General features: G+C 42.5%; 1 protein-coding gene across 1 annotated transcript; it reads left to right on the forward strand.

Annotated features, from left to right (window-relative positions):
- Positions 1 to 10993: 10993 nt before the first annotated feature.
- ube2v1 (ubiquitin-conjugating enzyme E2 variant 1) lies at positions 10994 to 18200 on the forward strand. The gene is made up of 4 exons (XM_079218946.1): positions 10994 to 11031; positions 13204 to 13352; positions 15300 to 15425; positions 17182 to 18200. Exons 1-4 carry the CDS (start codon positions 11010 to 11012, stop codon positions 17326 to 17328), a joined length of 444 nt encoding a protein of 147 aa, XP_079075072.1. The 5' UTR covers positions 10994 to 11009; the 3' UTR covers positions 17329 to 18200.
- Positions 18201 to 27547: the final 9347 nt, after the last annotated feature.

The following is a 27547-nucleotide window of genomic DNA, read 5'->3' on the forward strand; positions in this document are numbered from 1 at the left end:
ATGAACTCGATAGAATCATAAATGAGAGCTGTAGCTAATTCAGAATTATCCACTATGAGTTGGGAACAAATTTAATGATTTATGAGGTTTGTACAAAGTGTTATCTTTAGCTTCAACTCACTGTTGGCAAGGAACAGAATTTTTTTTTTGGCTTTGAGATTCATGTTTTTTGACAAACACGCTCCTTGGGAGTCATAGTTACATTCTCTCCTTACGTCTTCTGTCGTTTGTACTAATTAGCTTTAAAAATGCTCCAACTCTCACTAGTCGAAAGCTTAAATTATACTTTCCAAATCTGTGTCGCCGAGGATCGACTCAGGCCGTTGTTACACTTTTCTTTTGTGATCGGCTTCACCAGATCAGAACTCAGCTGCGTCCACATGCGACACGTCAATGAAACCTGAAGCCTGATCAGATCGCGAAGAAGCAGCTGTAAAACAGTGTAGAAACACATGAGGGGATGAAGGGTACCTACATTTGATAAATTGTCTGGATTGTGCCCACATGCTGTCCACACCTCACCGAGATCTGAACTGGGTGTGAGCCAGGCCACCCCGGCATGTGGGCTGGCTGATCGGATCCCAGTGAGAGCGAGATCCGATCTCGAAACACACAGACGTGATGGATGCCAACAGTTGCATTGAAAAGACCAGTGTAACCACGGCATGGATTAAAGGGAATAAAAACAGAACAACGTCCACATGCATGTTTGGACTCATATCCCGATGCAGAAAATAAAGCAAACTTTTACTTTCTGGACACTTGGATTAACTCCTTCCTCTTAGTTTCCTTGTTCACCACACCAAGACCTTTTTAATTCTACACTCCTTTCCTTGTTTCCTCTCCCACCTTACAGTCACTTCTATTGCGTCACATACAGGGCTGGTTACTTTTCCACACTAAATCGTTCAATATCAGTGCCAATACGATATCCGAGTTCCAGTACTGCGATACTTTGCTACAAAACTCATTTAATTCCTCAAAATGAGCCAAACTTCTCAAGTGATTCATCTCAACACAAACAGCAACACCAGGACTTCAACTAAATAGCGTCCAATATACTTTTACTATGTTTTTTTTGTTCCGGTAAATGTTTGACATAGAAATCCAGTGTAATGTGTGTCAATGATATTAGTAAATGAGTTCTTCTCAGTAAGTAAACCATCGCATCACGTGTACTCCTGCTTCAACACTGACCTTCGGCAAACACACCGGCTTCATTCATGGCGGAACTATTGTAGAGCAAACACACACACACACACACACACACACACGCTGCATGTGGTGGAGGCATGCAGCTCACCCTGAACAGTTAATAATTCACACTCGCACAGAGCACTTCACTTGCTGCTTCAAAGGGATTTCAACACTCAAATGTATTTTACAATCCACAGCACTGCGTTTATCTGGGTCTCCATTTACATATCTGAATACTGAACAGTCTACCCGATCTAATTAAACCCTCAGAGAATCCTGAGGAGCGTTATCACTCTTCTCCTTATCAAAGAAAATCCTCAGCCCTCCCCCACTGGCCAAAAAAATTAAGGCTTTGCCAATTCATTTAACGAACACAGAAGGACCGGAGCGTCATCCTGCCCGGCTTAAGAGTTGAAATGTTCACCGTAAGCAGTATGCAGGGAGATCCGAGTTACCAGGAAACCATCATATATTCATGGTGCTGCTGGGACTTCTCAGGGAACTCCTTCAAAATCAGCCTGAAACGCTACATCAATATACAGAAAAACAAACTCACCCCCCTCTGGGTTGTCTTTTTACTTTTATCTCGATGTTTGTGTGTGTGCATAATCACTGTCAAGGAATTCTAACACAACACATTTTCAAATCATTGACAATAAGCGACACTTTGAGATACTGTACTCAACTGTACTCAGATGAGGCTATATTTAAAGCCTGCTATGTTGAGGTGTCCTGCAGCGTGCTGGTGGTATGGGGGGGGGGGGGACCTCGTATCAGATTCTGCGCCCGTCTTTTATCCCTCTGCTCAGGGGTTTGCACCACCAGCATATTGTCCATAATCTTGGTGCATCTGTTGGCTCACAAAGTCCCATTAAACAGCCAGACCGCTCTGATAAGGTTACTGACTTAATGCTCGGTGACATAATTAAATTGAGTATTTAATCTGGTCAAGGGAGAGGAGTCCTCGGCCCCCCCCCGTCGGGCGAGCACAGAGCTCACATGTCGAGTCTCCACCGCCGTCCAAATAATTTGTACTCTGACCCCCTTTAGGGTGACCGCGCTCTCCGACGGGCGAGATCAAAACTGGATCGCAGAGAATGTTCCCTGTATAGATTTCTTGCTGACTTCGCCTGGCTTTTCTGGTCCAAATTAATCCTTTCAGGAAATGGAAGGAATTGAGCTTTGGAGATATGAGGATGTGGAGGCTGTGGTCTGCTAGATAAGTGAATGGAACTCATTTTTACAAAGTGTCGTCTGTGCTTTTACTGCATGTTGAGGCCTTTACACACCGGGGGTCGGATAGATGAGGCGAAAAAATAAGTAAGGCTTTTATTGTGAAAGGTTAGAATGGAGAAATCTGGTGTCGTTGTCTCTGTCGAAGTTGACGAGAGTATTACAATTTGCAGAGGTTCAAGCCACCAGTGTGCTTCATCAGCACTGCTTTTCTGATGGAATAGCTTGGGAAACTCGCCCAACACCTGGAGGGAGGGGGGGCTGTGCAGTTTCTGTAACTTTCCAAAACAAACAATCTGACATTCATGGCCACTTGGCCATCTATGAGGACATGAGGAAGGAGCAAGGGCCTGAAGTGCTCCCTCAGGCCCTCTTTTTCCATTCTTTACATAGCTAATTCTGTCACTTATCACAACCAAATGCAAAGCTACAAAAACTGTGTAAATATGCTTGTATCACGTCACCTCTCTCTATACAATGGCTGGCTTTCCACTCCGCCTTCCAGAGTTCGGAACAGCTATAAACACTTAAATCGCAACTCTGTGGGATTACAAGCAGAACCCTACTAGTCTCTTTATAACATCCGACTTGGCACCTTCCAATGACCGCGCTGTCCTGGCCGCAATGTTCACACACACTTAATCAACGGCCAGACCGATGACCATCTCAGTCACATTTCCTCGGTCTGTCCTTGACGCCTCGCCGCCTCTTCATTACCAGATCAACAGCACAAATGACACAGCGGCTGCTGAGCGAGACAATTGTCGAGAGTGTCCTCCCAGACAACGCTCGCCCTCGCTTTCAGCTGATGACAACGGTTGACTCCAGTTTGTGTGGAGGATGTTTGTTTGGTTTGAAGCGGGGTGGGGGGGTCGGGGGGGGATGAAAGGTTTTGACACCGCGTGCTTCCTGCCGTTCCTCCAGCTGCCCGGCACAGAACACACAAGCAATCGACACCCAGCCCCCTTTCACCCTTTGACCTTTGGCACCTTGACTGTGGCAGAAAATGTGTGAGGGGGAGTCTTGTTTATTGGAGAGGCACTTTACCACCTCTGATGTCACAAATCACGTCTATTAGGCTCAATGCCGACGTCGGTAAAGGTGGTTACTGCTCATTGGTCGAGTGAAATTTATTATTTTTAGTTCAATGCAGAGAAATCGTAAAGATTGAAGTGCTTACAACTTTTAAATTGTTCTGCTTAAATGGGGAAAATCTGCCACATTGCATGTGGATGTCCAGTCGATGTTGATGGTAATTGAAGCAATATAGTTCTCCGTGCATTGACCCTGAAAGCGTAGTTCTCCTGCTAAGCGGACCCGTGCAAACATGGACCAGGATGCATTGCGTGGAGCTTACGCCTCCCCCGGCCTCTTAGCCTTTGCCTCTTTTCTCCGGCCGTAACTTGTGACTCCAATAAATACGTCTGCTTGGATTCTGCCAAAACACTGTAAACTGTATCTCCTGTCGCATCTAGAGCGTGCCCCCTTGAGAAATCCAAGCTGAAACAGCCTGTAGCTCTTCCTCGTCTACAACTACGTCACGTTAAATGAGCGCGCTGGATCGTAAACAACAAATCTTGTGGACACCCACTTGAAAAAGGGAGCACATTTTCTCTTTAACTCCGTCTTACCTTCTGTTATTCCACAGAAACAACAACAGAAGATCTTCATCAACTGCACCTAAAATTCTTCATTTTGATGATGAATGATTGAAACATCAAATAGTCCCCTTTATTGATCTGACGCTGAATTCAATCTCAGGTCAGCGCAGGTCAAGCCTTTAAAACAAAGAAAGTAAAATGTGCTCGCCATAATGACGGCATTCACACACAGGGCCAAAGGTCATTTAACCAGACAGCTCCGGGTCCTGGTGTCTGACTTTATCCAGGTACAAGTAGAGGAACGTGCTGGCTACTGGTTCTGCACGGGATGTGGGGGGGTTATGAAAACATGTGTCCAATTTAAACATGCTCACTAATTGCATACACTCATAATCTGACACGAAGCACAGCTTAAAATTGAGGAAGGCTTGGAAAAGCTTTACTTATACTTGTCACACGGGAATATCTTTCCACCAGCTGCAGCCGATCGTTACTTTAGTGCTCGAACACGGGATAACCCTGTTTGGGTCCAAAACTAAATAAACTTGCTCCCGACCGCTTTCAAAATAATGGAATACCAGAAAAGTGTTAATCTTAGACTCGTTTATACAATTATTTGTAGGTATTAGCCCGTGTAGGGCTGCAATTTTTGAAAACAAATAGCATTAAGTGCTGTGTTTTATCATAAGAAACCCAAAGTAAATGTGAGAAACCTGAATATGACCATTCATTTAGAAGTGAAGACAATCACACCCAAGAACTAGCAGCCACAATGTCTGGACACACCCCAGTACCGCTAATGCTACCAACAATCTAAAATAAATGAACAATCATCCTCATCAAGCAGAGATGTTCCATCTCATTTCCAGGCTTATACTAAGCCCCCAATTCTGTTATGAGGCAATAGGAGCAGATGGCTGGTTTAAGAAGGCACCAAACTGTGAGAGGAGACCATCACCCATGGGACCCAATAACACAAAAGGTCACACACTCTCACTGGCAGCCCCTGTGATGGAGCGCCAACTATGACACTTGTAACCAAGCGTGAACAGTCAAATATGTTAAAATAACACCAAGACCTGCATCTGACCCTTTGATCTTAAGGACCTCCATTATCCTGTGCGGTTCCTGTTCAATTTGTGTATGAAGGTGGCATTTGTGATGGGAAGAATAAGTAGCTTACGCTTTTCCTGAAAGAACAATCCTCCTTTATTGCAATACAGCTTTCGGCTCATGAAAGTCCTGCTGAATGGAAGTCGTTTCACGCACGCGCACATATCCCGTTAAGAGAACATCAGTGATTCTTTTTTTTTTAAGTGTATGAATAAACGTAATTACTCAACGGAAATATAAAATGAGAGATATATTATACGACTTAGCAGGCCTCTCTGGTCAATATGAAAATAATGTCAAGACTTAGATATTTAAAGTCGGACTGACCTGTTCACCATCACACAACCCTCATTCCCCTTCATAGAGCATCATGGTGGCTGAGGCAGCGACCACTTTAATGTAACGTTAACGTGAAACCAAGCGTGGTTGTAACCGGCGTAAATTAAATCCATGCCAGTGTTGGCAGCTTTTTCCGGGTTTTTTTTTTTTTTTACCGTTAAATGGCGGTCACACACACACACACACACACACACACACACACACCTCTTCAGCGACGCCGCCTCGAGGGTGTGTATTGGAGAAGTTATCCAACTCCACTTTAAGAGCCTCGGAAGGTTAACTTTGCTTTAGAAAACGTACGCGGCTTCACGAGCCTAACCACGAGAAACAGTAAAGTCGGCACGAGTTCAAACACGCACACGTTCATTGGGAAAAGTTGCTACAAGTGAGGTCACACGACTTCATTGGAATCGCTGTTTACGCGAGAAGCTTCGTCACTCAGAGGGAAACGAGTTAGGAGGGGAAACGTACGCAGTTGGGATTATCACGGAGCAAAAATAACACCGTGGCGGACTCACGCTAGTCCCACCGCCCGGACCGCCACTCACCTTGCACCGGGGACGACTCTTCAGTCACTTGCTCCCCGCGCTGCTTTACTCCTCGTCCCGGTGGAGCCAACACGTTCTCGCTGGTTTCATTGAGAGAATCCCATTTGTCTGCGACCCGGTGCATAAAACGTTACGCAGACCAATCCGCCAAGACAGATACGGTTATTTTCTCGTGGTTACCAGGTCACAAATCCCATTGTCGCTCAGTCCAAAGCGTGCAGATAAATGTCCTCTCGGGCATCCAACTTTCACTAGTTTACACACCTAACGCCTCAGTGAGCGGAGAGAAGAAGAAAAATAGCGCGCGTATAGTCCATGCAATAAAAAGTGATACTTGGTAATGTTTCTTTTCCTCTTCCCCGGCAGGTTTCTTCCCCCACATGTAGCCGGTGAGTGGTGGTGGTGGGAATGGTCTGGTGCTGCGCTGAGCGCCCAGCTCTCCAGGAGGTTTGGCAAAGAGAGATATCGTGCTGCCTTCATGTGCTCCTCGTTTTTCCTAAACCCCAACTAGAAAGTAAAGTAGTCACTGTGCTCATTGAGAAAAACAAGTCTGATTTGTGGTGAACAATCTTGAATGAACGCCGCTATTTACTTGAATATAACGACGCGGACATATACATGTTAACGTAAGCAGTGGGGGAAAGAAACCACTGTTAAAACAGCCATCAACAACACATATCTAGCAAATATTTGCACTAGTTTGGAGGGAAACATATTTTTGTGCTACACAAAAAAAATCTTATCCGACTGTAATGACTCCTCTTTGCTAACAAAAAGAAAGGAGACATTATTCGTAGAGGAATTTTATACTGTGTTCTGAACAGTAGCAAGTGCCCAAATAAATCATGTCGCGTTAAAGTGTGTGCTCCCAATATTTCCCCCAGGCTGTGAAGGCAGCACGCGCTACTCGGGTAAACGGCTGGTACGTGACAGACCCCTGCTGGCCAACCGGAGACATGCATCCCATACCGCTGTCATGGTTGATCCCCACAGTTTGTTGCTTCACAGTCCTCCACTTAAACACACAGGCTTACAGTTTTCTTCTCATACATGTGTTGGAGGGGTGCACGCTATGATGTAAATAAATCAATGTATTAACATAAACGTATCTCCCTCCAGCACCCATGGGATGCATGACCTCACTTTAAATACCACTGCTTTTGAGTTTCTATGCTCTATAAATCAGCTATTACAAGATAATGAAATAGTTGAATAAATAGATATTTTCCATGCTCTCAAAAAATCACCAGTCTTCATCTATAATGCAGCATGAAACAAGAACGAATCGAGCATTACGCTTGTTTGATTGGAACTGAGGCTGCACATATTCCCTGTGCTTCATGATGCTGTCAGGGGTCCAGTCCTCATCCGCTCCTCCATTTACAGAGAATGTGTCTCGCTCTGAGACTCCATATCAATGGGGACCACACAGAGATCTCAAAACCTGCCGCACACACTTGTCATCTGTAATGCGGCTCTCTGTATCTTCGTCCCCTCTTGTAAAAAGAAGCCTTTCATCTCCACTCTCTTGATTCTACTGTAATGATGACTGGAGCTAGATAAGCAACACACACACTTCAAAGATCACTGAGCTCCGCCCACCACTTACCATCTCCAGTTCAAAGGCTAGACAACAATAGTGGTGTCTACTCTGCTCTTACATACAGTGTAGTATCAATGTTATGATATCCATTTATAAATTCATGTCAGTAAATATTGTAAACAAAACATTATATACATTTTGTCCTTAATATTTCATCATAATGAGGTCAGAGATGAACAGAACAAATATACCATCATATATCTTTACATACACAATATTAAGTCATATGTTTATATTGATGTATTGTCTATACAATAAGTCATACATGTATATAGATGGGTTTGACTGACCAGTGATCTTGAAGGAATTATGCCAGAATTATGCCAGTGCACAAACAACACATAAATGAGCTATTAATACAAGAGGTTGGAGAAAATTCAGAAGCACCACTGAAAGGTGTCATATTTAAGATTTTGAGCATTTCTATTGCCTCCATATGGCTCTCAACACAGCGACAGCTAAATACAAAACACTGTATGTAACTTTTTTTGAAGTTGATGTTCCATCACAGCCAGGATTCTTGAGGAACCCCTCGGTCCGTGTGGCTGGCTGTTTGCATGGATTTGTGTATACGTTTCTCAGCACAGGCCTGTATTCACAGCACAGTGAATCAGAGAAGTGAGTTTGAAAAGTAGAGTGTGAATGGACATGTCTGTCCCTGTGAAAAACACTGAGCCATTCATCCCTAAAGTTCACACACACACACACAGCTCTGGGCCACTCTGAGAAGAAACTTGTCTATAAAGAGGAGAGAGGAGCTGGGCAGGCTGGGATGGGGGTGAGCGGGTGGAAGGCTGGCTCTGAAGGCTGGGGGAGGTGTGGGGAGCGGAGCAGAGGACACCCCTCCCACTATGTTCATTATCATACCCAAACAGAACTCTCCAGTCTAACGCTCTAAAGCTCAACACAGCACTGGTGGGAATAAAGACTCACCCTTCAAAAACCTGTCTCTCCAGTTCTTGCATCCATAAAGGTTCATGGAGAATGTTTAGCACAGGTTCAGGAGGAAATGGCAATAATGTTCGAAGATGCACTAATAATGTTAAAAAATCCTTTTAGAAATGCTGGATCCGCATTTGATTTCATTAGAATTCAATTCTGATGGGGCCTAGCCCTAGTGTACGCTATTAAGACGGGCTTTTATGCACACTATTGAGACAGGCCTTATGGCTCACTATTGAGACAGTCCTTAGTGCACACTATTGATACAGGCCTTAGGGCTCACTATTGATACAGGACCTAGTGCACACTATTGATACAGGCCTTAGGGCTCACTATTGATACAGGACCTAGTGCACACTATTGAGACAGTCCTTAGTGCACACTATTGATACAGGCCTTAGGGCTCACTATTGATACAGGACCTAGTGCACACTATTGATACAGGCCTTAGGGCTCACTATTGATACAGGACCTAGTGCACACTATTGATACAGGCCTTAGTGCTTACTATTGATACAGGACCTAGTGCACACTATTGATACAGGACCTAGTGCACACTATTGATACAGGACCTGGTGCATACTATTGATACAGGCCTTAGTGCTCACTATTGAGACAGGCCTTAGTGCTCACTATTGATACAGGCCTTAGTGCACACTATTGATACAGGCCTTAGTGCACACTATTGAGACAGGCCTTAGTGCTCACTATTGAGACAGGCCTTAGTGCTCACTATTGAGACAAGCCTTAGTGCACACTATTGAGACAGGCCTTAGTTCACACTATTGATACAGGCCTTAGTGCACACTATTGATACAGGCCTTAGTGCACACTATTGATACAGGCCTTAGTGCACACTATTGATACAGGCCTTAGTTCACACTATTGATACAGGCCTTAGTGCACACTATTGAGACAGGCCTTAGTGCACACTATTGATACAGGCCTCAGTGCATGTTATTGAGACAGCCCTAACACAGCCTGTAATGACATTTATAGAGTATTATTGGAGTAGATATAGGTATTTTCCAGAGATCATGGCTGCAATCAGACACATTATTAAACACATTACGTTCTACTATTTAATGAAGAACTAGAGAGGATTAAACTCTGGCAGATATATAATCCTTTCTTTAAACATAAGAAGTTGGTTTTGTTGAGAATGTATTGTGTTTAATTGCTCTCACAAATTATGATTATTTGCTAATTTAGATAACACTCACTGATTGCTTGTTTCAGCCATCTTGATTTCCATTTCAAAACTCATTATGCTGTAATGGGAGAGAAAATGTTGGCTACGAGAATGAATAATCCAATAAAAAACCTAACCCAGAAAAAAAAAGTTACAAATAAACAACAACTCATTTATTAATTTGACAACATGACCACACATGTTCTTTAGCAAATATAATATAAGCAAGGTATTCTTTTCAAAATTATATCCGGCCGATGTGTCCTACAAGTTGAAAGGATCGCCTCACATTTTTTCCAAGCCTGGCCAGTATGAATGTTTTCAGCCAGCTCAGCCTGTTTTAGTGTTTAGTGTATCTGACACTATCCGTAATGACCAGTAGATGGCGAACCTGTACTTTCAATAACCAACATCAGTGTCAGTGTGTGCTCTGATGTAGGCTGTGACTGATTTGCTGATATCTGTACTTCAATTCTTCCTCAGAAAAGTGGTGCAACTTTTGCCATCCATCTGCATTGGGGTCTTTCAGATTCAATTGCATTTTTGATATGTAGAATAAACATTCTGGATACCTGCAAAATAATTCAAAATAGGAAAAACTCCCATTTCAGATATCTATCATCCAATTGTTACAGGTCATAATTTCATTTTCTCATATCCAAAATGAAAAAGCATTCCAGATATCCCAGGTATTGTGAGCAGTAAATGTACTAATGAATATTCACACATACACACACTATGGCTATTGTAAAAATGCAATTTCAGATATCAAGTTATTTAATTGATGACGAGAAACAATGCCATTGCATATATCTACAAATGCATGATATCTGTCCTGGATATCCCAAAAGATAATACATCAATTATGATTAGTTACAATTATATGGTAGATATCTGAAATTGAAGGACTTTCTAGAAATAATTATTTTTGCAGATATCTAGAATGTTCACTTTATATCTTAAATATATAACAATTGCAATTGTAGATCGGACAAATGTCAACGTGGATATCTGAACAGTTCTTATACCAGACAGAATAAAATGACAGATAACTGCAATATGCTATGTATCCAGTCCAGGTAGTTGATATTAAAACGGCCACACAAACACGAGTGTTGAAAGCATAACTATACTATACTAATATCATGACGCAAGTTGAGTGAAAACGCTACTTCTTCTCTTACGTACGTCACGCGCCTGTTAACATCGTACGTGCGCGCTTCCGTAAAGCAGTAATAAAGATGGCGGTCTCCACCGCAGTAGGTAAGCCGACTTCACCGACAGTTCAAACAGTATATGCTTATTGATTTTGCTTCTGAGGTACAGTTTCCAATATGCCATATTAGTTACGTAATAGTTTTGCGAGTCCTAGAGTCCGGCTGTTGCGTAATTCTGACAGTTTAAAGCAGTGCGTTTAGCTGGAGAAAACGCAGACAGTGACGCTGCTAGCTAGCTCATTGGCGAGCTAAACTGGCCCACAGTCTTTGAGCAACGCTCCGCACATCTGGTCTGCGACAACTTTTGATTTCCCGTTATGAAGCGAGTCGGTCAAAAGACGAGGCTCCACGCGGGACCCCCGCACACCACTAGACCCGTTGGTCCGGGGTTATTTGCTGGTCTCTCCGTTCGCGAGGCGGTGACGCCCCTGCCTAGCTTGATGGCTGGAAAACTTGTTTGCCAAGATAACGTTAGCTAGCTATCTAGCTAGCTAACGTTATCTTGGCAGCTAGCTAGCTAGCTGGCTGGCAGCAACTTGGAGAGTCGCGGCTTTCCGGAAGGAATTATCAAAAGTACGATGTGTTTTTACTCTTGCTGCTAATGTCACGTGACCAGGCACCCGTAGCAGTTTGTTTTTAACATCGGATAAAAGTAGGCTACTCCGTAAAATGGCTAGCAACGCGATTTAGTTCATCAGCGCTGGCTACCCCAAAGCTAACACCTTAACCGAACATTTCAATACTGTCCGTCTGAGGGAGACCCTGCTGCCGTGGATGAAGGCTCAATGTCAACTCGTATTATAGTCAGACTCACGACACTTTGATCACGTACGAGTGTGATCCCAGGCACGTTTTACTGAATATGCGTGGTCATCTTAAAATGATGTCACAGCGTGTTTGTTTGGCCACCAAGACCTTAGTTGGTGTTGATTTTGCACCTCAGAAATGAAGAACTGTAATTTGATCATTTTAGACATCAATTAATATCAATTATGTTGTCGTTTGATGTTTGACACAATGTATATTTCCATTTTTCAAGTTGGAATGTGTGTGTGCATAACATAATGACAATGATAATGTGAAAATAACCTCTGAGTCAGACAGACAGCATTATACAGACTTGTCCTCTGTCCTGTCTGCGTGACCAAACACTGACCAGGTGCCACAACTCAGTGGCAGAGGTTTGGTCAGGTTTGTTATTCCTGGCTCAAACTGCGTGGTACCATCCTCATCATGTGCATGTTCTCACGCTACTTTCAGACCTGACAAACGTACCGCATGAATACATTGAATTGAATTGAATTACTATTCTATCTGCCTGTAATAATAGTGCGATGTGTGCACGGTTTTGCTCTCTACTTGCAAAGTAGATGCTGATTCTACAAGGCCATTCATTTAATAAATTCAACATGCTTGGATGCAAAAGAAACATATACCTGTTAGAACAACCTCAAAATATACCCACTGCTCTGTGTGACGTGTAAGGAAACAAGATAGTCAGCGATACTATCTTATCATGTGATTAGATGTTCTGCATTTTGTCTCATAGGTGTTTGAAAATCCCTTTCAGCTTCCTAGCTTTTGCACTTGCATTCATTTTTCAAATGTTTTTGGAAAAAAGCTTTTGCTAGCAGTAAACAATTGCAATTCAAGAATGAAACACATTTCTATACATTCGCTTAAAGATCAGGAAGAAACGCATATGGCAGAAAGCAACCATACCAGACAAAAGATCATCCGCAGGTCACGATTGAAGATGTAATTAGTCAGAAACCCCTGGAGCAGTTTGAAAAAATATTTAATTTAAGATTTAATTGCTCCCCGTTGCTGTGTCTACGGTGTATAAAGCAAAAATTTAAGTCGCTTTGGATAAAAGCGTCAGCTAAATGTAATGTAATTTAGACGCTAACTTTCAACAGTGCAATCACACACCTTTTTGACCTGGAACACAAATGTAAACAATTTAATTAAATAACGAAACAGTTCATCATCATCATGCCCTACTGAGTCATTTCATGAGTCATAGTGTGGTTAAGAGGTTGATACTATAGTGGGAACATCACAAGTGATGCTAGTTACATGTTTTTTTTTTTTTTACACACACCTTCCAAGAGCTTTAGTCAGCTATCTCTGTTCATGGAAAGTATTGAATATATTTGAATTTCATTGTGTGTGTGTGTGTGTGTGTGTGTGTGTGTGTGTGTGTGTGTGTGTGAAGGCGTTGTAGTTCCCCGCAGCTTTCGGCTGCTAGAGGAACTAGAAGAAGGTCAGAAAGGAGGTGGAGATGGCACAGTGAGCTGGGGCCTCGTGAATGATGAAGACATGACGCTAACTCAGTGGAATGGCATGATCATCGGTCCACCCAAGGTGAGCCACCCCCAGGGCCTATGACGCTCGTGCATCACACTGCTCTTCTCTCCAGCACTGGATTTAAAAATCGGTTATGAACAAATTCCTTGAAAGACAATCAGTCAGTTCAGCACTTTTCAAAGTAAAAAACGACAATCTTTGGAGCGCTCGAAACGCTAACTGTGTCTGGGTGGTTCCTAATCAGTAGAGTTCTCACTTAATTTCAAACTGTTGCTTGTGCTGACCTGAATCAATGGTTTGTCTCATAAGAAATGGCAGCAACCTGGTAAACAGAGGCAGAGTTACATACTCATGGTAACGAGGGCTGGGAACCACCGTTTAATGGAGTCCATGAGTAGGGTTGGGTACCGAGAACCAACACGTCCGGTACCTACGCACCGAAAAGCAACGCAGATTTCGGTGCTTCCTTCCGGTGCCTGAGCCGATTTAAATACTCTTTTTTTTTACACTAGTCTGTAAAGTTGCACGGTATATAGATACTAAAAAGGTAGCGCGGTGCCCGCACGCTAAAAACAATTATTAAAATAGCGCGGATCAGAGCACACTCGCTGCTCTGCTCTCTGTCCGCCTGCATGCATGAGGTTGCCGGTCTGACGCCAAGTCTCAGCTAATGAGCAGCAGGAGAACTGAAGATGGTGGTAACTCTTCTTGTTGAGGATGAGCTGGATTAAAGTGAACTAGAACGGGTCAATTTCAGGTATTACAACTTAAGAAAAAGCTTTTTGTCAGCGTGTATGCAAATTATGCAACTATCATTCAGGCCTATCTTTAACTGCTGCTCTCATCGACTGTTTGGAAAACATCAATATAGGGATTTTTGCAAACACGATGACGTAGTTAGAGAAAAGCAGCAGGAGATGGGTGCTTTTTGGGTGAACCTCATCAGTCATCTTCTGAGGGGCGTTACCGTTTACAGAAGTCACGCTTTGGTGCATATGGCGGAAAAAAAATCATATGCATAGTGATTTGTTTCTTTTCATGTATTTTTAGAGACAGTGCTCCTGCTGGTGACCGAGGTCACATTTTGCCTACTGGCAACTTTTTTCATTTTTAAAAATAAGGACCATTTCAAACATGTGTATTTCACTGAACAAACACTTTCTCCAAAGGCTACAGGTCACAATAGGCTATAAAAGTGAAAATCATCTCTTATGCTATGAAATAAAAAACACCAAAATACATAGTGTAATAGACAAAACCCTTGTGCATTAGGAGTGTTTCAATCAGTTCCGCCGTGGCTAAACATTCCTCATTCTGGGGATTGGCACGTCTGGGTGATGCCGTCAAATGTGTTCGCATGTTGAATGATTATATGTTGGAACAATGTGTTGAGTCACCTTTTTGTCTGTCTGTGTCTTTCTTTCTTTCTTTCTTTCTTTCTTTCTTTCATTCAGCTTGTGCTCACCTCAGGTCATGTTCCTAACGACGTAGCATCAGACCGGGACAGTTCATTTTTCATTGATAATTATTTTTGCATAGTGAATGCACCGAGGAGCCGGATGAGTTGAGTTTGTGTAGCTTCTGTTGCATTATGGGAGGCTGCGCTTCCTTTTGCAAACCCCCTAGAGAGTTAAGATGAAGTTGTACTTCCTTGTGAGTTTAGAATAACAGAAAAAAAATGCATGCACCAGTTAGTTTGTTTTTGCAGCATTGAATGTGATCCTTTCATGCTAGATGAACAAATCTGACAGCATAGAGAGATGTTGGGTTGCAGTGGCAGTAAGTTGGAGTGCGAGTCCCCGAGGTGACTGTAGCATTTGTCGCCGTTTCTCGTATATATTCAGCGAGACCATCAGCTAGGAGATTGGCTATTTCTATATAGTTACCCTTGATGCTCACCATCGGTGCCACTGGGTCGGATTCTGTAATCCCGCAGGTTCACACCTTCACATTTCCCTGACTCTCACTCTGTGAGCTAACCTGTCACGGTTTCTTTGATCGCAGACTGTCTACGATGGCAGAATATACAGTCTGAGAATAGAATGTGGATCCAGATACCCGGAGTATGCCCCTCATGTCCGCTTCGTGAACAAGATCAACCTGAACGGCGTACACAGCTCAAGTGGCGTGGTGAGTATCCAGATTTCATCTCCTCTGTTCTTACCTGTTTGATCAACAGTCTAAGTTGGCCATTCGTTTCCAGTGTTTATTGGTCTCCTATGGACTGAATCAGACATTCACATCATTTAGAGTCAAGAGTATGCTAGTAGGAGCTGCTGATGCCTCTTGGATTCAAGACTTATGCTTTGGTCTCGTGGTTTTGGTCTGGAGCTTTTGGTAGTAAGTTGTTAGAAATTTTGTGACTTTGGAACTTTGTTGGGCCATTAATGTCCCAGTGACGCTCAACAGGTTACGTTTTCTGCTGCCTCAAAATGTATATGGCCTGTTTCCTTCACAGATCCTATTTGAGGTAGATTGTGTTGTTTTCTATAGGAAAATAAAACAGGGTTTGGCATCAGTGAACTCTCCTTAGCATTGAATGGCTTTGACCAGCCATTGTATTGAGAGAAAGGTCCTGCACTATGTAAATCTAAATATGAACCAGACAGACTAATCCCCTGGGTCTGTCGCCACATTGAACTAGTGTAGCGTCTCTGTGAATCAGACCTACCGTAAAGTAGCCTGCTTATTGTTTCGCCACATTGTCAGCAGTGGTCTAAATACAAGCAGATGGTAAAGAGCTAGTTACAAGTGCTAAGAATCTCAGTTTTCTTTTTAACATTTTGATTAAGATTTAGAGGCCCCTTTTTTTTTTTTTCAAACTATCTTACCTTAAGGCCTCCTCTTGAATGGTTCTACAGATTCAGAGTTTCATCCTAAAACCTTTTCTCAAAGCTGCCAAGAGTCACTTTTAGTAAGGAACTAAGAGAGCTCCTAAGTTAAGAGAGGGTGGCGGAGTTGACCCACGTAATGCCTCATATAATGCATTTTTACTGGGTAATCCAGCGATGCATGAAATCATTATCCATTGCGGTGAGTAATTGTTTAATGTACACTTGATGAACTGAAAAGAATGCGGTCTGAAGACAGCATTTGTGGTTTGATGGAGTCGTGAAGAGTTGTGCAAACCGTCATCTGTGGTGTGATTGGATTAACTCCCCCACCACTGATGAATAAATAAATGCCTCTGACTGATTGTAAACCGGGCTCAGTGACTGAGGAGTCTTCTGCCTCAGAACGTATTCATTTGCAGGCTGGTCTCATCCCACATTTGAAGCTATACCAACAAAAAATGAGTGTGCCGTAATTCATAGATATCCCACGTTAGGCACGCAATCTTGCTGAAGTATAAAGCCCCAAAAAGCTCATACGGGTGACGGGTCCAACAAACACTAATCACCCAGGAGGCCGCTGTTCGTTCCCAACTTTAATTCGTCACGTTACTTGTGTTGTTATTTTAACCCAAACGACAATCTATTCCTAAACCTAACTAAGTAGCTGTGTTGTGGGTCACTGTGGTTTGGTGCAGTCCATTTACCATTGCCTAAAACATTTTTTCCTAAGCCTAACTAAATTGTTTTATTGCCTAAACTGAACTAAGTTGCTTCCTGTCAAGATGTAGTTTTTCCTTCTTTTTTTTTTTAAGAGAATTTAACGTGTGGAATGTGACCCGGGTAATGGCGTAAATGGCTTTCGTAAAGAAAACACACGCAAAATGATAAGTCACTTTCGATAAAAGATTTGAGATTTGTCATCTTGTGACTTTTGTCTTAAATTATTTTAATTGCACACTTTGTGCCTACAGACAGTGTTGGATATATTAAACTTCCTTGCCAAGCTCTAATAAATGTCTCTCTTAATTAAAAAGGATCTCCTCTCTCCTCAGGTGGAGATAAAGGCGCTGTCGGCGCTGTGCAGGTGGAGAAACTCCTACAACATCCGGATGGTGCTGCAGGAGCTCAGACAGCACATGATGTTGAAAGAGAACAGCCGGCTTTCCCAGCCACCCGAAGGCCAGGTGTACAGCAACTAAGGCACCTGCTGCTGTCCCTTCCTGTCACCCCCTACATACACACACACACACACACACACACACACACACACACACACACACGCGCTACTCTACCACCGCCCCCTTTAGCAGCCTCCCATCGGACAGAGAGAGGGATGTGCACCCATTTAAGTTCACGGTGCAGACCAGACATTACCCAACACAAATACTGAACATCTCACTTATTATTTTGTCTTATGTTTGTGTGTGTGTTCTCCATCCAGATTGTAAAATAACCAATGACCCGATTGAGTGTACCAATTATGTGAGCGTGTGCTGCATTCTTCACTTAGTCCCTGTTCGGTGGGTATATTGCAAAGAGGTATTTAAATCGCCGCGTCGGTCTCAAATTCCCCAGCTTCCGCAAAATCCCGACGATGTGAAATTCACGGGTTTCCCTCACGCGACTGCATGTCCGGTACACGGGAATTAACTGCTACTAGACATTCAGCAACGTATGTATCAACAGGGCACTGCTGGCTCATCACTCTTGTTCTCACACTTGTCTTCTGTGTGCCATATGGTTCATAGCGCTTTGTGATGGTGATTGATTATTAGCAGCCGGTGGGAGGGAGGGAGGGAGGGGTGGGGGAGGGGCAGAGGAACATATAGCAGGAGGAGTTGTGTATTTTTTTTCTTTTTGTTTGGTTCGTCTGCTGTTTTTGGGGTTCTTATTTGGGTTTCTTCAGTCTCCGGGCCGACCTGTGTAAACAGCCGTCTCCTCTCTCACACGGCGAGCGCCCACTGAACGCAATGTACGGCTTTGGATGTTCATTTTTTATGACGGATTGAATCTAATCAGGGTGATGGTGACCTGTTGCATGGTTTTATTTGAATTAAACGTTATTACTTTTGCACGCGTTTGTGTCGTGATTCTCCAGGGCCCATTTCAGTACTCGTGACTTAAGTCAATGTAGTTCTAAGCCAACCTGCGTAGCTCTCCTTGTAAGTGGTTTCTCAAGTCTGTCTTAAAACAATATTTAGGTGATTGTTGAAGCAGCTTTTTGCTCCAAATCGTCAAAATTGCCTTGTACCTTGTCGGGTATAAACGCTGCGCTCCCAATGTGTAATGCTGGCATTGTATTCTGAGAGATTTTTATTAGATATGACAAAACCACTCCAGAGCCGCAGAGGAAATAATGTTGGTCAGGAACTTTACTGTCCATGATGTGGAAATTGTTTCTTGGCTTAAACCACAATCAGTGAAGACGATGGTAAAACGGTAAAGGCACTGGGAATAGTTAATCATGGGTTTAACAGTGTGCACTGGCATTTATATAATATGTAAAACACAATGCCACTTTTGTAGTATTTGTTGCTAAAGAGAACAATGGTACTTAGATATGGAAAATTGTCATGTTAACATTTTCTATCCAGAAAGATGAAGAAACTAACCTCAGATCTAACAAATAATGTGATGAAAAAGCCAAACCGCACCACAAAGTAAGCAGTGTGGGGTTTAGTGCTCGGCATACAGTCCCTCTCGTCCGTCTCTCGGGGCCGACAGCGCGATGCTCCTCTAAGCGTAACCAGACGCAGCATCCCCATTCAGCAGCTGTTGGTGCCTCTATTTGCCCTCTTCTCTGCAGGGAAACGGGACAAAGAGAGGCACGTGACCTGAGCTCGGGGCAGAAAAGATTGGTGAATCAATCACAGTGGTTGATACAGCTGGGTGCCCTTCACTCCCTCGCATACCATGCACGGAAGCTTTTATGGACTCTCAAGGAGAAATCATCCGCTAGATGCAATGCTGTATACAACTAGGCTGACTGAATAGACGGTTCCTTATCGACATGGATGGATTACCGAGTGGCCCAACCGGACACCGGCCCAGAGACCCAAAGTGGAGCCGCCGTGGCCTTCAACTCCAAAATGTCCCACACAGAGACGTGCCAACCAGGAAGAGACAAAGCAGTTTAAAACGACGACAAAGAGACACAAAATGACTACATAGAGACTGACTACATGGACTCAAAATGACTACAAAGAGACTCAAAATGACTACAAAGAGACCGACTACATAGACTCAAAATGACTACAAAGAGACTCAAAATGACTACATGGACTCAAAATGACTACAAAGAGACTCAAAATGTCACGAAACAACATAAAAAAAACGAGCCTTAGCAACTCTGTGTGAAAAGTGTGTGTGTTGCTCCTATGTAGGAGATGTGGTAGAAGCCCATTGTCCCATAATCCACCCATCCTTATTGATTATAAAAGCTTATGTGGATTTTTATGACATATCTAGAAACGTACTAAGAATAAGATTTCACCATTTATTTTTAATCCGATGAATGTGACGTGTTCAATGGCTGTGACCATTTTAAAGGTGATCTCTGTCGGAGTTCCACATCCAATCCTTTTAACAGCCCTTATGTCAGCTACGCGGCGTGGTCAGTGTGTGTTAGTGTGTGTAGGTGTGTGTGTGGGACAGGGATGAAATAAGTGGACAGGCCCTCGGTCACTCTAATCGTATCTACTGTGATGGACAAGCTCTCCATCAGGCCAACTATCAAAGAGTGAAAAAGCAGACAACGTGGTGTGCCACTCAATCAGCATAATTGTATGTGAACAATTGCCATTCACCCGTGGGCCATCTGGGGGTCAGAGAAACTAACAAGTCGACGTATAAAAGTTTCTGTCTTTTGACAAACCGATCATAGCTTTGATTAAATTACACTACAAGTTAGAATCTATAATTAGATTGTGTCTTCCTGGCATGTCATGTCCCAACTTGTGAGTCCCTGAAGTCCCAAAAGAAGTGTCCCCTGGACTATTCTGTAGAAAAAAGTTATGTTAATGCTTTAAAATACTGCCCACAACATGCAGTGTAAGAGTTGAGACTGTGCACCAATACATGAAGGAACAATGGATACAAAGGGACATGTTGGGGGAGTAAGGGGAACTTTAAAGTAATATATTATTTAACTAACAGGTACCTATTCCAATGGTATTATATTACAACAGAATGGCCTATTTCTTAAAGAGAATGTCTACTGTAATTATGTTTACTAGTAACTAACTAATAGCTGAAGGGATGATATGTTTGTAGGTCAACCAGGAAGTTAGCATCGCACTGGTTGCCTCCACAAAAAGACATTGGGATTATTTCATTGGATTATGGATTATTACGGAAAATAAACTTTTATGATACATCTATATGTTGTTAAGCAAGATAATCGTCACACATGAACACCACGTTTATGATCTTTGAAGCCTAAAGGCTATTAGCAGAAGCCCACTGGAGTCTGAGCCGAAAGAGTTTCTGACAAACTTTAAAGGCAAAAGTATCAGCATCAAAACATCCTCAGGGTCCCAAAATATAAAATACTTGGAAACAATAGTATAAGAATAACCCATAAATATAATTGTCATATAATAATCTTGATTCATGAATGTGTTCTGGACAGCAGTCTGCAGTGTGAAAGTGTTTTTGGACCCATCCACCAGCGTGACCTCGCTGAATCCTTTCAAACTTCTTTGCGCTCCGTCCAAAGCCAACAGAATACATCTCTAGAGAAGTCGTTCACGATGCAGTCTCGCTGAATGGGAACTTCACTTTTAGGAAACAGGTCTGACGTGATAATGCATCCTCATTTATTAGCTGATTATGTTTTGTGTCAATAATCTGAAATGGCAAAGTAATGAAAGCTGCCAGATGAATGTTCTGGAGTAAAACGTACAACATGTAATATGTAGTGGCATCAAATGGAATCACTCAAGTAAAGTACAAGAACCTCGAACTTGAGAAAATGTAGTGTTGTCACATAGCATCTCGATAATTAACTCAATCGGACGAATTGCACTCCCATTTGTTACGTTCAGATGTAAAGCACAGGGGGGGGGGCAGTTGTGGGAGGTGTCAGATGGTTACTGACACACACTCCCACATCCTTGCTACCGCACGACCCGGTGTGTGTTCAGGACCGAGCAGAGCAGTGTGGAGGAGCCCATCTGCTCACGGGGTCAATACCTCACACACACACCGACATTCATACGCACACACACACACACACACACACGCTCAGTGTGCCAATTAGCTAAATGAGACAGATTTTTCCTCGGTGTTGATTTGCATTTTTTATGGTGAGCACATGGTTTTAATAATCACATTAATGGGCTGAAATACAGCAAATAAAATGTTCAAACATTAATCATTTATATACCCAGAAAAATATTATTTCAAAGTCAAGGAGGAACAAATAGTAACAGTTGGCTCATTTAGTTATGAGACAAATAAACTAGTGACATTTTAGCACTTGGCCCTCCTTGACTTTGAAATCTGGGATATATTTTCACTTTTTTTGGAATATGTTTATTGGACTTCATTGGACTTAGTGCAAAACTCCTTCCCCAAAATAATGTATACATACACGATTCACACACTATGGGCAAACACATTATGCTTTGCTTTATGCTTTTATTCATGTTTCTTATTTGTTATTAAATATAGTATATAATACGGCTTGTATTTCTCTTTCCCTACATTATTGAAGTAAGCAGCCATGACTGTTGGATCTTTGTGTATAACTGAACATAGCGAGCTCCCTTTTAATCACTCTATTGGTTACATTCAAACCTTTTACTCACTTTGAACATGTACTATTAAAAAAAGATCTCCGTTGGAAAATGTTGTCTATTTCTTGAGCTGCTAAAACACTATAGGCACCGATGATAACATCAGTGTAGGGTGTTCCCAGTAACACCAGTTTAACTGTAAGTACCCGTGGAAGGCTGCTAAACCAGTATGACCAGCTCAGATGATGACGCTGACAGTTTCATCTAAACTCAACTATTTCCTCTTGTTGGAGAACATCCACAGGAATAGCACATGTCTTACAGCTAGCGAGAGCAATACACTGCTGGTACTATATATATATATATATATATATATATATATATATATATATATATATATATATATATATATATATATATGTATATACATATACATATATATATATGTGTGTGTGTGTGTGTGTGTGTGTGTGTGTGTAGACAGTATGTATAATTACTATTATTGATTATTTTTTATGTATTTTTCCCTGTTGTGTATTTCTACCTAATGTTTGAATGGTTTTAGTTTTTAATTACATTTATATATTTATCTATCAATATTTCATTTTATTTAAGTTCAATTCATATATTTACGGATAGATTTTTTTTGACTATTCATCCATAAATCATAATGGATGGCATTTTCTTTTACATCTGTAAAGGAAACAATAAAAATACTAATTGGATTTCTTTTTTTATATTTCTTATAACAAGAGTAAATCAAAAAGTGTATTGTTAAAATATCGACACCATAATCATGGAACAAACAATCTCATTATCGTCAGGAAATGTTGTCGTTATGGTGAGAAACGCTGCAGTACAATAACTAATAATACAATCTGTGACAACGTTGCTGTTAGTTGCTCACTCTCAACATATTGCCTTACATGGAGTTTCCATAATATTTGTTTACTGCGGCTTATCTGATTCAAATACACAGTATAACACTGTAAATGTAAGTTACTGCAATTGTATTTATACATCACCCCATTTCAAATAAGAAATGATCATTTACAGGAGCTTTGTGTTTCCTCAAAAAGGACATGCACCTGACCTCCTCCCTGGGCTGGAAAAACATTGGAAAATATTTCCTCCAAAATGCATCGGAGAAGACAATGAAGTAGTATATAAACTGAATATACTACTAGCCCCAAACTGTTTTGCATGTGCCTTGTCACATTACCAAGAAAATACTGAGTGCACATTCACAATGTGAGAAGTGTTGCGCTCTTGACCGTCATTCTGACGATATCGGTTTCGAAACCGGCCTATTGGTGTTGCCATCAATAACCTCCCGCTGGCCTCTCCACTCCTTAACCAAATGAGCAATAAACCAGAGTGAGCGTTTGGGAAATGGAGAGTCATCTGAGCGGGGTCAGCGGGGCTGTAAATCTCTCTCTCCCCGTGTGACAGAGCGTCTGCAGCCTCCCCGGCCCGGCGCAGCGTGGCTCTGCGGAGCGTGGATGGTTGTAAGGTGACGGAATGTACAGCCCCCTCCCCTTCTCCTCACAGACACACACACACACACGCACAACCATTATGAAACCCCAGCAGATGGCCAGGAGACAAAGGGTGTGTGAGGGTGAGAGGCCTCCAACTCACTTTTCCTATTTCCCCCCCCACCCTCAAACCCCACCTTGTCCAACAAGAGGCAGGCAGTCTGTTGCTGTAGGGTTACAGCTGGAGCCCAATGAAACTTCTCTCTCATACCCCCTCCTCAATACTAACACACACACACACTTTCTTGCCACGTGCCTCTCAATTAAGACAAATTGTCAGCGCTTCACTCCGTCCCTTGTTCATGCAGATGTGACGATTTAACCTCCATTCCTCACTCGCGGTCGAAATGAGGTCCGCTTTAATGCGGAGACATTAGCCTAAATGATTCCCGGTGTCCTTTATCAGGCGAGCGCCCCCATTTGGGGCCCCCGCGGCAGGTAATTCTCCTTTTGACAGTGCAATTGAAGCGACCAGCGCTGGAGGGCTATTTGGCGAAGAGCCATTTAGTGTAAGTGCTCTCAAGGCCGGCAAATGACACTTGTAGAGACAATGTCACCCCCACTGACACCATCAGTTGATTGTGTATTGAACAGAAATGGAGGAGTAGTGTGTGTGTGTGTGTGTGTGTGTGTGTGTGTGCACCTTCCCCCCACCCCCCGGGGCCAGAGACACGCTGCATTATTGGCAGGGTGAAGTCCAAGGCGGGTGTCCGAGGAAAACTGTCAATACCAGAGGCCAAGGACACCGGGATGGGGACCGCGAGGCATTGCACTGGCACATCTCACAAAGGTGTGCTGCATGGGCATTCTCCTCAGACTGCAGCAGAGGACAGACACTTCCTGTAAGAAATGTGAAGAGAAGGCAGTGTTCTTGCACGGGCTGATCTCCTTCAAACGGGGATGAAAACATGACAAAAGAATGAATAGTAAAATAATCACAGACGGACATCATCAAACTGTAGAACGTGATATAGAGGGATTTTTCTTGTGAAGTAGTTGAACCTTTATGCTGAGTGAGGTAAAATGGCCGACCTCGTTCTCATATAGTATCGAGCTGCAGCCAGGTTGTGGTTAGCCTAGCTCAGCATAAAGACTGGAGGCTGCGGCTTTCTAAAACAACCCTCCAGAGCTCACTACCGGTCGAACCGTATCTCCTTTGGTGGACTTGCACACAAACAGAAATGTGTGACGTGAAATGTGATTTTTAATAACAAACATCAAGCTAGCTGCGCTTACACTTAACCGTTGTTGAGCAAGAAATAGTTCCCGCCTTCAAAAAAACACAAATGATTGTTTTGATGTTTCTGTTCATGTTGAGCTTTAAAGATGTTGATAGAAGTCTGTTTTTTTTATTTTTTTTAGCTTTGGACCGAATCAAGATGTCTTTATGCTAAGATAAGCTAACTTCGCCTTGAGTGCAGCTTTTTAACATACAGAAATGAGAGTGGTATTGATCTGATCATCTCACTCTGGGAACATAAGCAAACATAAGCAAACATTTCCTAAATTCGTGAACCTATTATTTGTGACTTCGAATAGTTGTCGTAAATAATAATGCACCTGTTGTTTTACTCTCCATCTCATCGCTCCGTCTGCCATCGGGCATGTCCTCGTCCTCTCCAGCCACCATATTTCTCCTTCACCACTGTGTTTTTTTCCATTTTGGACAGCATCTGCAGCTCTCGCCCGGCTGTTCCCCCGAGACTCTGACATCCAACCGGAGCAGAGGCCAGCGACTCGAGTGATTGATGACCCCCAGAATGGAAAGGGGAGAGATGGACAGATTCCTTTTATCAGGATTGAGGTCTGACTAGATTAAAATGCAGTTGTACAACGCCTCCTCCCCCCCTTTTTGGCGTCCCTGTTGGCCTCATCAGCATCCCCGCTCTATCTATATGTCAGTCCCCCCCACCTGACGGCTGGCACTTTTTTCCCCTCATCTCCTCCGCTGACCTCTCATCCCACCTCCCCACTGGAGGTGACACGGCGCCGACATGGCCGATTGTGCGAGACTTTAACCAGTCACTTCCAAATTGACTTAAAGGTGTTTTGTTATTTGCTTCTGCAGAGACGCGTGCCAGACAAATCTCAGTGGAGCGTTCCTAACACCATTTGCACCAAGCTGGTTGCTTTAAGAAGAAAAAAAGAAAAAAGTATGAAATGTGTCGGAACATAAATCAAAAATCACTCTCAGCGGCGAACCACAATCAACCCTTGAAAAAACATGCAGAGTGAAGAGGGGAAATTCTGCTTTTTCTCACTCACTGAGTGCTGATTAAAAGAAAAGAGACAATCACTCTCATTCACTGGCGTGCAGCTGCCTCATTGTTGCACGACGGAGTGGGAGATTTTTTGGTGAGGTGCTGAAAAGATGCCTCGGTGAAAAGGACCTGCGTTTGTTTTTCAGATGGCTCTCTAATGACTGGATGTGATTAACACAAATTATCTCACTTATCGCAGCTCAACAGGCTTAGACAGACAGTCTCTGGGTGCATTCTCTGCAACGCTACTTAACATGCATTTAATCAGACTCAGCAGTCAGTATCACGTACACAGGGACGGCAGCGGACAGATTTCTCTGGCAGAAATACTCCATGTCTGGCGGTGTAATTCTTCTATGCGACTTTAAGGCAAACATTATTACAAAAATGATAGAATCATGGAGGCAGTTTTGTGCCAAAACAGGCCTTATTTTGTTTAGCATGTCAGCCTGTGCTTTGTTTGATGATATCTCACTAACCCTCTGGGAAATCTCTCTGCTTTGCTTAATTTGCTCATCTATGACATCACTGCACAAATTCACCTTTCTATGTAGGATTAAAAAACAATGGAAAGAGGATGAATCATCTTCACCCCACTGGCTGATTTTTTCATTTGTTTTAAGAAAATACAATTTCTAAGACTTAGTCTACAAAAAAGGCAAAGTTTCTGGTAAAGAATGATAGGTTTCATATTGTTAACACATCTCAAAGAGAAGACCCAAACCAACAATGGGTTACTTCATCTGGTTTTAATAACCCAGTCGGCAGAATTTCTTTGGGGCATTATATGTTTCTGCAAACCACGAGATACGTTGAATTATGACGTTTCTGAACCAGAAATACGTTTCAGGTTCATACTGCACATGCAGAAATGCACAATGACACTTATTTATTCATGTTATTGTTGTGAAATGTTTGATTAGGTTTAGGCAACTAAATTACTTGGTTGAGCTAAGAAAATAAATCATGCTTTGTGCTGAAATTAAATGTTACAATATAACAACAAAAGGTAACAACGTAACAACGCAACGTAACAACGCAACAAAGAAAGGTAACAATGTAACGTAACAACATAACAGCATTGCAATGTAACAACACGATGTAACAATGTTACAACATTGTTACATCGTGTTGTTACATTGCAATGTAACAACATTGCAATGTAACAACGTGACGTAACACTGTTGCAATGTAACAATGCAACGTAACAACGTAATAACGCAACAGGATATTTTTTTCTGTATGCTGCTGTAATCCTGTAAATCTCCCCGCTGCGGGACTAATAAAGGATTATCTTATTTGATCTCTTATCTTAATTAATGTCAATTAAAAACAACTGACCTTTGAAGAGTTTTACGCAACATTACGTAACATTACGTAACATTACGTAACATTACGTAACATTACGTAACAAGCGTAAAGTCAACGTTAACCTCTGTTTTTTTACACTGTAGACAAACAGCGGTCTCCTGGGTGAAAGTCCGGTCTTTGTTAGACCCGCCCCTCAGTGGACTTTCCCTCTTGTTGTACTACACCACTGCTGCCAAAAAAACATTTCAGGCGACTGGGCTGGTCTTGAAACAAGTTAGCCAAATTCTACATCACCAAAGTCCCTACTCTTTTTTCAAATAACAATCAACTATGTAAAATCACAGCAATTCCCTTTTAATCCACATTTGGTGCTGGAGTGATTATGTGTGGCAGCAGGACGGTGTGTGTGGGATTGAGTCAAAACAAACTCCAGTGTTTGTGTTCATGGTGGTAAAGGAACATGTCACCCAGTGCAGCAGAGGGACTCTTTGTTGTGCATAGAAAGATCGTTCATACTTTGAATACACACAATACTAATTAGTAGATACATTCATTGCTGGTTTGGGTCTG

Source organism: Taurulus bubalis, assembly GCF_910589615.1.
Source record: "Taurulus bubalis genome assembly, chromosome: 5".
In the NCBI taxonomy this organism is placed as follows: domain Eukaryota; kingdom Metazoa; phylum Chordata; class Actinopteri; order Perciformes; family Cottidae; genus Taurulus; species Taurulus bubalis.

Coding starts and splice junctions, on each gene's coding strand:
- ube2v1 (XM_079218946.1), top strand. CDS start 11,010: ATGGCGGTCTCCACCGCAGTAG. Junction 11,032..13,203: donor GGCGGTCTCCACCGCAGTAG/GTAAGCCGACTT, acceptor GTGTGTGTGAAG/GCGTTGTAGTTCCCCGCAGC. Junction 15,426..17,181: donor TACACAGCTCAAGTGGCGTG/GTGAGTATCCAG, acceptor CTCTCTCCTCAG/GTGGAGATAAAGGCGCTGTC.